The sequence below is a fragment of the Phoenix dactylifera genome, chromosome 4, assembly GCF_009389715.1.
Source record: "Phoenix dactylifera cultivar Barhee BC4 chromosome 4, palm_55x_up_171113_PBpolish2nd_filt_p, whole genome shotgun sequence".
Taxonomy (NCBI): Eukaryota; Viridiplantae; Streptophyta; class Magnoliopsida; order Arecales; family Arecaceae; genus Phoenix; species Phoenix dactylifera.
In genome coordinates, this window is record NC_052395.1 from 2,420,458 (window position 1) to 2,435,901 (window position 15,444).

The 15,444-nt window shown below is 39.7% G+C and overlaps 1 protein-coding gene across 2 annotated transcripts; it reads left to right on the forward strand.

Annotated features, from left to right (window-relative positions):
- Positions 1–1,660: 1,660 nt before the first annotated feature.
- On the forward strand, positions 1,661–10,297 carry LOC103712964. 2 transcript variants are annotated; one of them, XM_039125301.1, is made up of 8 exons: positions 1,661–1,915; positions 2,080–2,212; positions 4,212–4,315; positions 6,550–6,721; positions 6,925–7,065; positions 7,166–7,373; positions 7,477–9,980; positions 10,067–10,297. In XM_039125301.1, exons 1-7 carry the CDS (start codon positions 1,857–1,859, stop codon positions 9,972–9,974), a joined length of 3,315 nt encoding a protein of 1,104 aa, XP_038981229.1. In that variant the 5' UTR covers positions 1,661–1,856; the 3' UTR covers positions 9,975–9,980; positions 10,067–10,297. The 2 variants fall into 2 exon arrangements, with proteins under 2 accessions (XP_038981229.1, XP_017699740.2); XM_017844251.3 differs by having other exon boundaries at positions 7,477–10,297.
- Positions 10,298–15,444: the final 5,147 nt, after the last annotated feature.

Below are 15,444 nucleotides of genomic sequence, written 5' to 3' on the forward strand. Positions count from 1 at the left end.
TATTATCTTACATTGTGCACAGGATAATGCATCAGCTAACAAAATACTAGGAAAGTCCAGTGGAACTAGGGAAGAATCCTGATACAAAACCTCCTGATAGTTGATTGCCTGAGGTGCTACCCAGTTAGCAGCTTGATTAGCTTGTCGAAACACATGGGATGCCTGGAAAGTGATAGACTTCCATTGCCAAATATCCCTCAAAAGTGGATTAACATGCAATCTATAAGAAGGAGAAGAGTTTATCCAAGCGATAACAGTGGCTGAATCCCCTTCAACCCACACCTTGAGTGCCTTGTAAGTATGAAGGGCTGCATGAATGCCATACCATGCTGCAAAAAGCTTTGCATAAGGTACTAAAATTTAAGAATTAATTTACCTGCTGCTTTGATCAACCGGCTATAGTGATCCCTAATGACATACCCTACTGCAGCCTTATCACCCCCGACTGAGCCATTAAAGTTGACTTTTAAGACACAGGAAGAGAGAATATCCAATAAAAGATAGTTAAGAGGCAATACCCCAACGTCCAGATTGTGCCGTAAAGGCAACTAGAGAATAACCAAAAGGTTGAATAAATAGATTACTTTGTAACTGTCTTACCAACTGGTTAGGAGAGAATAGATTTTCATAGCAACCATACAGCATTGGCTAGAATGATGTGAGATTTGCTCCCTATCATGGTATCAAACATAATGTCATCCCATAACAAGGGCGAAATCATTAGCAGGCTGCTTCAGCCCCATAAAAAAGACCAGTCAAAATCCTCTTGGTGGTCGAAACTTGGGGCCACGCGCTTGGCTGTACCGAGACATTTAGTTTTGTCAACGCGGGACCTGCACGATTTGGCTTCCCCTTTCTGCGTAAGGAAGCGCCTTCCTTTGCAGGTCCAACTCCAAGAGAAAGTACGCGCCGTCTGCCGTGTTGGACACGTGACAGGATCTTCCACGTCCACGGGGTTGGGTGCGCGTGGGGCCTCCTTTTTCTTCCCCTCATTTCCATTCCCATTTTCGACTTCTAAGGTCAGATCCTGACTAGCGGTCTCCGCCGTTCATTAATTTGCCCCCACGTCCCCGTCCAGGATTAATCACATGAAGGTGACCGAATCGCTCCGGCTGGAATGGTTCTTCAAAATTCACAGCTGGGAGGGCACCCGTCTATGATCGAATAGGTCCGAAATCGAAGGTGCGCTCGAAGAAGAAAGATCGTTGCTCTACAATATCTGTCGACTTTTAAAAAAAAATACGATTTTTATTTGGCCACATACGTTTATAGAAAAGTAAAATGTACAACTGATTGAATTAGTTTTTTTGTTGCACATCATCCAGAGAGTTTTATTTGGATGGATCATGAGTTTTTTTAGCTAATTATTCTTTAATTTTGTTGGCCGTGATTGTATCCGATCGGTGCCGCTCTTGTATAAAAAAAAAAAAAATCTCAGCTTGCCGCGTGTACTTTACTAGCGTGTGCTAAAAGGTGGGCCCAACATGATAGCTGCTTAGTGCTTATCCCGTGTTTCCCAGGAATGCCCCTCCCGTGTCAGCCAGTTGAGTCCTGCCAAACGGCAACTGTTCGCCTTTATGCTTCAAGGGCAGTTCCGTCATTATGAAACATTTCTTTTTCTTTTCTTTTCTTTTTAATATAGTTATCGGCTCGTCGCAAGAAAGCGAGGGGTCGTCGAGGAGGCGCGCTTAATCACGCCCACCGAAACTTCCGTCGCCCGCGCAATATTTTTTCCCTTCTTCCGGTCCCCACCGTCGACCGAGACGCGCAAATAAATCAAGTTCGATCCTAAAGGGAGAGCAAAACCCAAATTATTCTCCATCTCCGCTCTGCACTTGATCGAATTCGGGAGCGCGATGCACGCCAAATCGAAGATTTCGGATATGCTCCCCAAGAGCTTTAAGGCGGGGAAGTGGTAATCACGGTCCCTCCTCGATGCCCTAGATTGCTTTCTTTTTGGTGTTTTCTGTTGCAAATCTGGAGTTTTCATTGGTTTTGGATCTTATTGTTGGGGAATTGAATCTTGTTTTTGTTAATTTTGTGACGGGATTTTGCTGATTTTGGTTGATTGGGTGGCAGCAAGACGTCGCTGAAGCTTGCGGGGGCGCGAATAAAGCTGTTGAAGAACAAGAGACAGGTTTTATTGAAGCAGATGAAGCGGGATTTGGCCCAGCTTCTGGATTCCGGCCAGGAACAGACCGCTCGGATCCGGGTTCGTTCTGCTTCTTTCTGCCCCGACTCACCTTTATATTATGAAAGGTTGTAATATTATTCGATCTCGTGCGAGATCCTATCTCTTAGGATCACAAACTCAAATTTGCTGATCGGCCTCTTCACTGGGCGTTGATATGATTAGGTTCGTATTGACAAAAAATTTATGTCAAGTGAATAATTGTCGCTGTCATGATCAGACTAATAATCCTCCGATAGTTGACTTAGGTTAAGATTCATTATGGTTCTTTAATTTAGAGTAATCTACAACGAAGTTTCCTAAAACCACAAGAAGCAATAGTTTGGTGTGTATATGATTTTTCTTTAAATTTGTAATGGTACTAAAATTTAGATTTTTTTTTGTGAAACTTATGCAACTTAATTTTAATAGAATAACCATGGGGGATATATGAGCCCCAATTGGCTGAACTTCTGTTTTAGCTAATGAGTATTAGATGAAACAAGGGAATTTCCTCAATAACATCACACAGATTCACTATATTGTAGAACAAATTTACTGATCTTTTGCTCGATATAAACACACATCGGAAGGACTTCATTGTGGATCTGAGGGTCCAAAGCAGAACTTATTCTGAACGGAGATATGATAATATTATTGCCTTTCTGGTGTCAATGGATGGGAATTCCTTTATATAGGGATATACTTAGAGTACTTTGTTTCATTCAAGCTGGGAACAAAAACTGCGAACAAGCAATCCTGGTTATAAAAGAAATGACTTTGGAGAGTTTTGGGTCTGACGTTTAGATCTGACAACCCTTAGGTTTTTTGATATAGTACACAGCACAACTTCTTTCTCCATTGCATCATCATCCAGCGCCACAACAGGAAAATCAAGAGAACAGTATCAGCATGTCTATGATTTCAAAATTTTCTTCAAGAGAGATATTTTCATTGTTTGTTCTTAATTCAAAATTGCTTGTACTAAAAAAGAAGAGTATAATCTGGAGAACAATATGAGATAATGTTTGCATAATTTTATAATTATATTCCAGGAAAACACTGTTCATCACTTGTCCTGAATTTATTTTTTTCCCTGATGCATCTGATGCCCTGATGCATAATAGTGAGGATTTTACTGGTGCTTAATTAAACTATAACCTGACCATACAGCAGGATTGGATTTGCATATGGCCATGATAAATATTCTGACCTGAAATTGGTTTTCAGAATCTCATTTTAAGTTTATCTATTCGGATTCATTTATTGATATTATTAATCTGATAACCTGAATAATATGACATCTCATTGCTGTCATATGAATTGTTGAGGGCCTTACTATAATATTAGTCGTTTAAATTTCAATTCTGGATTTAAGTGTGTGCTGGAGGAGTCTGTCAGTCATCTTTCAAAATTTGTGCACATGCATAGGATTTTTGAATTTCAAATAATTCATGACTTCCTTTCACTGGGAGAGGAGTGAGCGAGCGGCTTATTGCTTGAAATCATCCTTCATTTGACATGGAGGATATTGCCACACAGCCTTCTGGGAGGTTTAGAAGAACAAGAACTGTAAAATTTTCATCACTTTAGTTTTATTTAAACTTGGTATATGCTTTTTTTCTGAAGCAAGTGTTCTGTACTTGGATGGGTGGACCTTTTGATGTTGGAGTCTCCTAGATTTGATACTGAGATGATAGTATTATATGATTAATTAAAAATTGAGTGCAGTCTTCTGTCTTGACCATGGTATTGGTTGTACAATACAAATCAGCTATCTCGAGTTAATTTCATTTTAGCAGTTATTATTTGACAATGTGGTGACAATTCGTTTACAAGTGACTGATAAATGATTCACATTTTACTGCTGACTTAGACCTGGAATTATTTTAATGGCACCTTATATATTTATGTGATTTTTACCTGAAATTGACCATTGATGGAGGTACAGCATTAGCCATCAAGAACACAGAAATGGGAAATCTAATTATCATTCTTCTGCAAACCTGCCTGTGGATTGACCTTCTTCTTGCTTTTTCAGGTTGAACATGTGATCAGGGAGGAGAAGACAATGTCAGCATATGATCTCATTGAGATATACTGTGAACTTATTGTGGCACGTTTGCCAATAATTGAGTCACAGAAGTATGTAAAACTAGACATTTTTCATTGTTCTGTTCAATTTCATCCTCAAAAACTACATTACATCTAGAGCATCCTCTATCTGGTTTGGTGCACTTAATTTCCCTATTATCTTAGCTATATGTACATGCACATGAGAAATGTTGCATGTGTTAGAGAATTTAAAAATTTTTAATATATAATTTCACACATATGAGATAATTGTATCGCTTATCCTTGATTTTTTTAATGAGAAAAAAAAACACTTCTTTATTAGTTTCTTCTAGTAATTGATGGACTACATGGTGAAAAGAATTTGCTGCATTATTAAAAAGCTATACATGAATATTCTGACCCATGTGGATCCCCTTTTGTGCAGATAAGCCTGTTCGAAAGAACCACCCACCCTTTGCCACCTTAGACCAGCTGTACTCAAGCCAATTTGTCTTCATAATCTCTCCTTACTGTTTTCCCCATCTCATGTCTTTTCTTTCCTGCTAGCTGTTTGACAAACTCCCAAAACAGAGGACCCTTTTCCGAGTGAGGTTTTCTGGTTTCTTTGTCTTTTGATATAATTTAGTGTTTTACTGTCTGCATTGGCTGTAGCTTCTGTCTATGAATTAAACTTAAACATCACGTTGAGGTGTGCTAGAAGATCTCTTTAGATTGCTCTGTAAATGTCACCTCTATGGAAATGTTTAGTTTGTGCTTTTATTGGATCAAGCAGTTTTTGTCATAGTATGTCTCTTGATACTCAAAACAGTGTGTGTGTGTGTGTGTGTGTCGGAAAAAATTTACTGTCCTATGGAATCCACACAGGACCCACTCTCTCTGTTGAGATCTTAATTTAACTTTTAAATTTTTGATGTAACAAGGGTTATGGTAAAAGTTGTGACTGAGCATATTTTTAGGGGCTTTGCCTTTTATGTGATATCAATAGAATTTACAGAATCTTTCTTATCATATTTAGACATGTATCCACTTGTTTGATGCAGCAAGTTGGGAAAATGCTTAATCATATTTTTACCAATCTTCTACGGTCTAAAATATGAAACTTTAAAAAATAATATGCATTATGGTGTTTTGTATTATATATAATTGATGGTGCTTTTTGTTGTTGCGTGTGAATTGATTAGAAATAGTTCAATTTATATCATCATGATGATGTCACCTTTGATTTGAAAACCTATGATGTTTGTGACTTTTTGATGTGAGTGCTGAAAAGTGCCAAGCTAATGGGTTAATGATACCTTCATATACCTCAAAGGTGGCAACAAGTATAAATCGTGTAATATGAGACTGTTAATTTACTTAAATATAAAAGGGCATGAGCATCATAAAGGATTAAGAAGAGATTATGCACGTTGCCTTACAAAATGCTTCAGAAGATTTAAAGTTTAGTTCTGTATGACTTGCACAGAGTATTGTTGTCAAATATGTGTTACTGCTTGGAACACCAAATTTAGCTCAAGGGTATAAGATATATGACATTCCACCAGAGCTTTTACTACCTCCATTCTTAACCAAGCTCCATCGATGGCGGTCCATTTCTAATACCACGGTGGGATTCATTTGCAAGTCATTTAGGACTCATGGTTGATAAAACCAGACTTTCAACTAATCTTTAGAATCCAAAAAGAGGACTGACTCATGGTTGATAAAACCAGACTTTCAACTAATCTTTAGAATCCAAAAAGTGTCCACCAATCTTTATCATCCTTCGTGCAAGAATCTGATAAACATAGCTTCTGATGTGTATTGAAATTGTTGGTACATATCCATACAAATTCCTCAAGCTGGACATGGGAGTCTAGTTGAAAAGTCAACGCCTAGAAAGTTTCAGCTTTCATCTCGATGGCATTATAAGATTATGGAATCACTTTCGTAACACCCAAATACAAATCATGAGCTCCAATTCATGAAGGTCAAAAGGTACCTGCCTAAATTTATGTTATAACAAAAATATCCAATCCGAACTACAAAAGCTGCAATTCATGATGGTATATGCATATGCTGACTCTGTGTTGCCACAGAATTTGTTCAGTTTCTTCTTACTTGAATCTTTCTCAGGACTTCAACATGCATCTCTTGCTTTTCCAGGATTATGCATCTTATATATTTGTCTTATGGATAAATAATATTTTTGCTCAACATCATATGATTGTCATTCTTTGGATAAATTTTGACTACATTAGAGTTAGAGGTCATTTATCGGACTGCTTGATCTTTTTATAATCTTGTTACTATCTTGTTACTAGGAGCTGCCCCATAGATCTGAAAGAGGCTGTAGCTAGCATTGTTTTTGCATCCCCAAGATGTGCGGACATACCAGAACTTATGGAAATTCGCAAGCATTTTCTAGCAAAATATGGGAAAGAGTTCATTACTGCAGCTCTTGAAGTTCGACCAGAATGTGGTGTTAGCCGTATGGTAGGTTTTAAATTTTTGTTGCATGTTTTTTGTGTGCGTCTGTGCATGTGTTTTGTGAGTGTGTGGGGTAGCACTGGGGAGAGGGGAGATTGTTCATGATCGTGGTCGGTTATGTTTTCATGGTTGTGAGATAATCAGGTATTTTGAATTTCACCTACCAGTCATGTTTTTCATTGTTTTTCTTTCACATTGTTGAAATTTAGGTGGTTGAGAAATTGTCAGCAAGGGCACCTGATGTTGAGGCAAAAATCAAGACCTTGACTGCAATTGCCCAAGAACATAATGTCAAATGGGATCCAGAAGCATTTCAGGAGCAGATTAAGAAGCCTAATGATGATCTGCTGGTAAAATATAGGCTTTATAAATTTCTTCAGTTGCATGTGTGGCTCTAGATCCCTGCATGAAAAACTGACAACTAGGTTTCTTGAATCTGTGATTGAGCAGAATGGCCCTACATCTTTTACCAGTGCCAGCAAGATGACAATGCAATCATCTAGTGTCAATCCAGACCAAGTGAATGTATCAATTAGGGAAATGCCTGAGAATGTTGTGACCAGCAAACCAAACAATTTCAATACATTGTCTCATGAAGGCATGAACACTCCTGACAGTTCGGTACCTATGTCTTCTCAATCTACTCCTAAAACTTCAGGTATGAGAAGCATAACCTTCATTCATGAATCTCTTATTTTTGTTTCATCGCATACTCAAATTACATGCAAGATTTATGACCTCTTATGATTGCTCACTAACAGAAAATAGATCTGGAGGGGAAGAATTTAAGTTTTCATATTCTAAGGAAGATGGTGCCTTAAGTCAGTCAAATTGGAATATGGAATTTAAGGATGCAACTTCTGCTGCTCAGGCAGCTGCAGAATCTGCAGAAAGGGCTAGCATAGCTGCTAGAGCTGCTGCTGAACTTGCAAGCCATGGGAATGTTTCTAGACAAAATTTTTCTGGGTCACAGGAATCAACCGTCCATGTTATCAGAGCTGCGCCTGGCACTTCGAAAGGCTCAAGGCCAGAAGGTGAACGCCCTGTTAGGGAGTCTGTAAGAATGGAGGAGAACGAAGGGAAAAGCTTCCAAGGGATGAAATTCGAGATGCATAAACCCCAAGTAGTAGAATCTAGCACTATGAGAGACGCCCACTATATATATGATGGCCATGGAACTGTTGGCAATATATCGCCGAGTAGATCTCCATCTCATTCAAGCGCCTCTTCAATCAATGATGATGTTTCAGAGTTCGGTCTTCAAAAAGCTGATTCAGAGGCATACAATTATACTCCAAAAAGGTTCTCAGAAGCAGAATATGCAGTGCAACATCAGAACAATGAGAAAGTCGAGCATGCTGATGTAGGTTCAGGGAATGTACATGAAAGCAAACCAGCCTCTTCCCAGCTTTTTAATGCATTTGATGGTGATACCATTTGGGATAATCCTGAGAGGAATACTACAATAGGTGACTATGGTGCTGCAGCCTTTGATGACTATAGTTCTGATACTGATGGTCATTCGACAGGAGGAAACTTGTTGGATTCATTTATGCAGCAACAGTCTTCTAGTTTTTCATCAAATAGGGAACCTTGGAGTCCTAGGCAGCAAAAAAGTAAATCCCTGGTTTCTGATGCTAGATCACCTTTTGTGACAGAACCCCATAAAGAGTATTCGGAAACAATCAATAAAGGTACTCGTCCATCACAGTCTGATAATATACCTCCAGCTTATGATTCGGATGGCCTCAGCTCTGAGGATGATTACGAGATAGACCAGTCCATGTGTACAGAAGCTATGGAACCTCAGAATTTGTTTCATATCCAGAGAGGCTCCACAAAAGGCTCACCACCAACAGGATCTACACATGAAACAACTTACATTAAGGAGAAGAAAGGTGTTGATGGAGCTAAAACAAATTCTCTTTCATCTTACTGTGATATTAATGAGAAAACTCGTGAAGCAGAACCAATCTCTTCTAATAGATACAGGAAAAGTTCTGGTTTCAGTGGGCATGGCAACCAGCCATCTCCAAGATATGATAAGAGGAACCCTGATGATTCTATGAAAGGGTCGGATATCAGCCCAAGAGAAAAAGAGCCACAGTCTTGGCGATCGCCAAGAGTTTCATCATTGGATGAGGCTGAAACTATGGACAAGTTTGGAATACCCTCATCGCCTCCTGGTATCGAAGATTCTGTAATTTCAGATGAGAGCTATGAAAGTGGGCAAGGCTTGAACCTGGGAAGGTTAAGTGGTGGATTTAAAAATAGAGGTTACCATCGTCCACCTTATGTAAGGACCCCCTTGGTTGGTGGTTCACTCCCATCAAAGCAAGCCTCAGATGATTCTCCTTCTATCATTGAGAAACCTATTGTCTCTGACGTGGATGATTCCCCTGCGAGCACCGAGGTCCCAGTTCAGAGACGGCACAGGAAAGATTACAAAGAATCAAGTTTAAGATCCACAGGAACAAATTTCAATCCAGGTAGTAATGAACAGGAACATCATACAGTCGGAAGGGGGCATCACACAGATGCTTCTTCCACACCAACAGAAGGCCCAGATATTTCCCCCATTAGGGAGAAATCAACTGTTTCCCACCCAAGCAAGACAATGTTAAGTTCTGAAGTTCCGAAGCAGGAACCGTATGACCAGAAACCGCACATCAAGCCTTATTCTGAATCAAGCTCAGGTATGCCAGTGAACTACTTTGGCTTGGACAATAGTGGTGAAGAAGATCTGAAGTCAGGCTATGCTATTGGAAGAAGAGGCAATATAGATGCAAAGCTCTCTCGGCGGACAAGAGATATACCATCAATGGGTAAAAAAGGTAGTATCTCAAGAACTATTAATCGATCTGAAATGACAACTGTCCCTGATATGGAAAATAAGGCCTTTCAATCAAGGTCTTATGCAACTGAATCTTTTTCCAACAAAAGAACCCACGCCAGAAACTTAGATGGGAAGGAGAGTTCCAAGTCTCTGCAATCAAATTCATCAGCTGAGCAATCTTTGGTGACACCTTTGAAGACTGAATCTTCAACATTCAAGGGGAGTCTAGTAGAGTCATCGCATCGTGATTCAGCACAACCTCTCGTTCCAGATAATGGTGCAAACTCAAAGACATCAAGTTCAAGCAGAGAATCAAGTTCACATGGAAGCTCACATAAAAATGCTTCTCATGTACACCCAAAACTGCCTGACTATGATTCCATTATGGCTCATTTTCAGTCACTTCGATCAAATCGAGCCTAACTGCAGGTATTACTTCTTTTTCCCTTTCATTGTGCATATATGGGGCTTGTGGCAATAAATAGGTTATTTATCTTATAATTTTAAATTCACAGGTATAAATAGTATTTTTTCAGGAGTTATTAGTCATCCACTTGTGATTTTAGCAATAAAAAAATGTTATATGAGGCCAGATTCTGTAATTTTTCTTGGTTATATACTTCGTGTCTGTAATCTTTTTCTCACTGCTTGGTCAGTGTAGTGATTCTGAACCTCTTTTTGGTGAAGTCTTTTCATTTGATGATCAAAATCAGTGATGCGTTTCCTATGGCGAATTCACTGCCCAATCTTCCTCTATTTCCGCTTCTGGATAAAAATGTCTCCCTTTCAGGTCGCATATCCAAGCATCTTATACTTTATATGTGGTATCTTGCCGAATTGCAGAAAACCAACACTTTCACTAGCATTGATTCTTCTGGTATCGGTCAGTTTTGATTAGAGAAAAAAAAAACTATGTATTTTGGTATTGAGGTTTTAAAAAACCTTGAGAAATGATATTTAGTAGAAGCGGTCCCTTCTTGTAGCAGGTATGATGTGAATTTTTGTGGCAAGCAGGAAGCATTCTGTGATATATGGAAATTCTACTCATGTTATATAGGTTGGATGTGGCTCAGTTTGTGGCTGATGCTGGTTCTAATACCAAGAATCATAGCATCCCACAGGTTATTTAATGCTAAGACCTTGATCGGTTTCTCATGGATAAAGAAAATCAACAATTAATGGACCAATTGGTGGGCCTAGTTTGGTGAACGCCATCTTTGTTGGTTGTTTCTCATAACAGGCTAGTTCAAGGCCCAGCTTAAGAGCCGCTCCAAGTAAGTGAAACCTGACTTTCTGATAACGGGGCTTGATATAAAGGGTAGATTCATGAGAAAAAGATGCTAGAACTGTAAACGTGGTAAGGCTGTGGATGATTCCATTATTGCAAAATCATTCATGTTTGGATTACAAAATGCATTTAATATGCTAAGTTGGGATTCAACTTAGACAGATATGCATGAATAGCCTAATAAAAAAAAAAGGCTGAACTTCATAAAATAATCTGAACTTTATACCCCAATGGAACTTAAAACTCATTCGACTCTTGTACTTAATAATTCGTTTGCAATGTGACCCCTCCGTCATTGAAATCAGATGTTAAATAAGTAATTGAACTAAGGCTACATCACTGACCATCTCTTAATTTTGCAATATTTGGATGATGATGATGAGGGATGGAGGGGTTGTCTAGGCAAAGCATGTATTTAGAGAAGCCAACGAGACTGTGAATTGGGAGGCTATGTACGTTGCTAACCATGCCAGTAGCACACTATGGGCGGAGGATGGAGAGCTGCCTCGGAAGCTTTATGATATTATATTTTTCAATTTTATTAGGTGCATCTGTACACGTGTTGTATGAATCACTCGGTCTAGGACAAAAAAAAAAAAGAAAAGAAAGAAAAGAAGAAGAAGAAGAAGTAAGGCTACCTTGTTTCCCTCGGCTTCACGTCCAGCCATTTTCACGCAGGAAAGAGTAGGCTTAGCCGCGACCACCTCCAACGGAAATGCAAATGGTTGCCGACCAAGAAGCCCTTCAAGCAATTTGGGCGTTTGCAGAGAAGAGGACCTTCCTCCATTGACGGCAATGCGCTCCTTCGTGTTCTCATAGCACAGACCCAAGTCATCGTTCCGAGTGGAAAGGAACCCAGCTCCCCACATTTTTTATAACTCTCGGCTTTGAGCCCATTCTACATAATTTTACAAATAGCTCTCATCAGCATGTAGTCAGAGATGGGGGAAGCATAAACGATGCACACCGAGTGTTCAACGAAACGTCCTAGAAAATGTAGTGCCCGATTTGATTACCATTACTATTGCTCTATCCGCCTGTGCAGATCTTGGAGCTCTGGATGCAGAGGAGTGAATCCACATGTATATTTACCGTCATCCTGGTATGGGAATGTTAGGCTTGGGAGCTCTGATGGTGCCATGTAAGTAAATTGAAAGGACACATGCAGTGCCTTTCAGATCATGCATGTGTACCGGAAGGCAAACAAGACTACAGACTGGATTGCTATCTATGCTGGGCTTATTCCCAATCCTTAGGCCATTTTATCACTTGTGATTCTGTTGGCAGCACCTATTCTCGAGTTGGTTGATTAGTCATTGTACCAAAAAAAAAAAATAACATATGCGAGGCATGTGCTTTTTTTCATTAATTATTTAACATATGAGCGACAAGGGTTCGCACCCGTAAACGGGTCAAGAAGTTCTGAAGTTGAACTATAGGGCTCGTTTGGTTCGCGGGAAGTATTTTCCCTTCTAGGAATATAATTCCTGGGAATCAGATTCCTAGGAAGAGGATACCTAGGAAAGCACTTTTGGCATGTTTGGTTAACCATAGGAAAGTGACAAATTTCCAAAGTGCTTATGTTTGGTTGACCATCCACTTTCCTAGGAAAGTTATGTATAATTCCTATTATGCCCTTAATAAAAATTAGGTCTTTAATGCCTCTTTAATGCTTCTTTAATGCTGAAGGGTCTTTTTGGGAAAAAATAAAAAAGGAGTGATTCCCACCTCATGGGAAAGTAACTTTCCCATGTTTCTCATGGGAAAGACTTTCCCATGAAATGTGGGAATCATATTCCCATGGGAATACAACTTTCCCATCTCTCTCCTTTGAAAACTCCAACCAAACAAGAGGCATTTCATTACTTTCCCGTTGACCACACTTTCCCCCCTCCCTTTCCTGCGAACCAAACGAGCCCATAAGAAATTAAAGTTCAGGATTTAAATTAAATTGAGGCATAAAGTTCAGAATTTTTAAAAAAAATTAACCAACTTTAATAACAATCTATATATAATCATATTTCAGAATATCTCATGCAAACTGGGTAGCTTGCTTGCCGCTTAGGATATTGCTTTTAATAATAGAACCGATATATCGATATAAATTATCTACTAACCAAATTTAATAACAATCTATATACAAACATATTTCAGAGTATCTCATGCAAACCATGCTGCTTGCTTACCGCTTAGGATATTGCTTTTAATAATGGAATGGATATATTGATATAAATTATCTACTAACAAAGTTTTGATGGGCTAATATTATGCATCTTGTGGCATCAAATGCCAAGTCTGTTATACTTGTTCTTAGAACAAGTTGCCCACATGAAATTCAAGATAGCAAGCAAAATCTGGCAACGTGTTGCATGCACCACATCTTCATGGGCATAACCAAAATAAACCGGAATAAAGGCATGCAGATATAGTAATCGATGGTCTCCTATAAATCAGGATTGGAGTTAACCTAAATAAGCTGGAATAAGCTCATGCTGATAGAGTAATCTATAGTCCGGTATAACCCAGGATCACAGCTGTTTGTTTGTAGGGCTGTTAACGAGCCGAGCCCGAGCCTGGGAGAGCTCGACTCGGCTCGTTTCACCGAAGCTCAGGCTCGAGCTCGGGCTTGCTTGGCAAAGCCAAGGCTCGGGCTTAAGCTCGTAAAGCTCGTTTCAATTATGAGCACCAGAACAAGTCCGAGCTCGGGCTCGGGCTCGATAACAGGCTATTTTTCTCTATGTTGTCAGATTTTTATAAATTATGGTGTGGAAATAAGGTTTTTCAGTAGGAGACTAGAGCTCGTTTGGGCTCGTGAGCTGCTCGAGCTCGAGCTCGGGCTCGAGCTTGGATGTAAACGAGCCTCATATTGGGCTCGGGCTCGTTTGACTAACGAGTCGAGCCTGAGCCCGAGCCGGATTTTTACTGAGCCGAGTCCGAGTAGTTCGGCTCATTAACAGTCCTATTTGTGTGGAATGGACACCCCTTATCCCGTGACTAAATAGGAGCGTAGTAAGCAAAACTTGATTGCAAGTCTATGCACCAAATGCCTTGTTTTTTTCTCTTTCTTTTCTTAACCTAAATAACCCATTGTCGCATTCTTTCTGGTCAATCTGTACCTACTACCTCTCGGGACTCTCAACGATGGAACAAAACTTGACGCAACCGAGCAAGGACATGAATTCTACATGGAGAAACAATGAGGGCGATGGATAACAAAAGCCAGTCTTCTCGCCATTTCTTTTCACAGAGCTTTGCCTGAAGAGGGTCGAGCGAGGTGGAACAGTTCTCAAGCACTGCTTGAGTTGATGCACCGTCGTTCTCCAAGATCAAACATCGTGATTGGATTTGTTTAAGAGCACTCTCGCGTAAGACCATCCATTTTGGCTTCCGCTTTCCGTCTTCCTTTTTGTCGGACGTTGCGGGAAGAACCACGCTGCTGTTGGTCCAAAACTGGCCGGAATCCCGTCAAGTTCACTGTTCCACCACCACTCACCTGGCCCTGGAACGTGAGGATGGGTTGAGAAGACCTGGAGTTCAGTGTATTTGTCGAGCTATAATAAATTTTAATAAAACTATGATTTAATTTATTATAAAGTCGAGCTATAAGGAGCCTCACAACTTTGTTTTCGTTGTTGGAAATGCTGAATGTTGCCGCACTCTACTTCTCTTATATTTATCTTTCATGCTCCTTCCGTTTCATGCAAATAAAAGTATTTGAGATATTTAAAAGGCCAAAAACATAATATATAGTATTGATGACATAATACTCGGCGATTATATAATTTTGAATAAAAAATTTACAACATATGTCATACCATCACCTGTATCCTCCCTCATCGTTTAGATACTACATCATCATCAAAATAAAAAATTTCATCCATTATATTATATCATCATTCATATATCACGTCATCATCAACTGGTCATGTAATTATCTATCTAAATAATTTATACCATATAATTGGTAACATAATGACTGATTTGTGTAAGTAAAAAATTTTGACAAGAAAAAATAATTTAAATTTAAGTCTTTGGAAATCTAGGAGCTTATTAAAAATTTAAATTAAGTTTGGAGGATCAAAAATATAACTTATCATTCGAAGCTGTTTGTTACCTGAAACGATGTCGTAGGCCCCATTTGCCTTGGACCGTAAACATCACTAGTTATCATGGGCTCGTGGCTAGTAGGGTGGGCCCAGGTAGTTGGTACGTCCCTGGACAGCGACTTCCAATATAGCGAAATTTGAGGGTAGTGCGTCGCCCATGACCGCTTCCCGGCTCCGGGGCCCACCTTTTGTTACATCCCGGTCCAACTCTCCAAGCTCGCCGACTTCCCCCAACGGAACCCAAAGCAAACACACGAAGTCGAACCCCCTCCAAAGTGAAACTGGACACGCGTCACCTAATGACACGCCTCCCTACCATTTCTCGCGAACTGAGCTCCCTATCCGAAAACCCTTGCGTCGCGCGTTAAGGAAACGCCTCAGTTTACTTCGTTTCCTTTTCTATACTTCCGTCTTATCCATTTCCATCCATCACCAACGCTAGCTACCAGCTAGCTGCACCTAACAGAAGTCCTCAAAATAACCCATCCAAGATGTGACA

Coding starts and splice junctions, on each gene's coding strand:
- LOC103712964 (XM_017844251.3), top strand. CDS start 1,857: ATGCACGCCAAATCGAAGATTTCGGATATGCTCCCCAAGAGCTTTAAG. Junction 6,722..6,924: donor AATGTGGTGTTAGCCGTATG/GTAGGTTTTAAA, acceptor GTTGAAATTTAG/GTGGTTGAGAAATTGTCAGC. Junction 7,066..7,165: donor AGCCTAATGATGATCTGCTG/GTAAAATATAGG, acceptor GTGATTGAGCAG/AATGGCCCTACATCTTTTAC.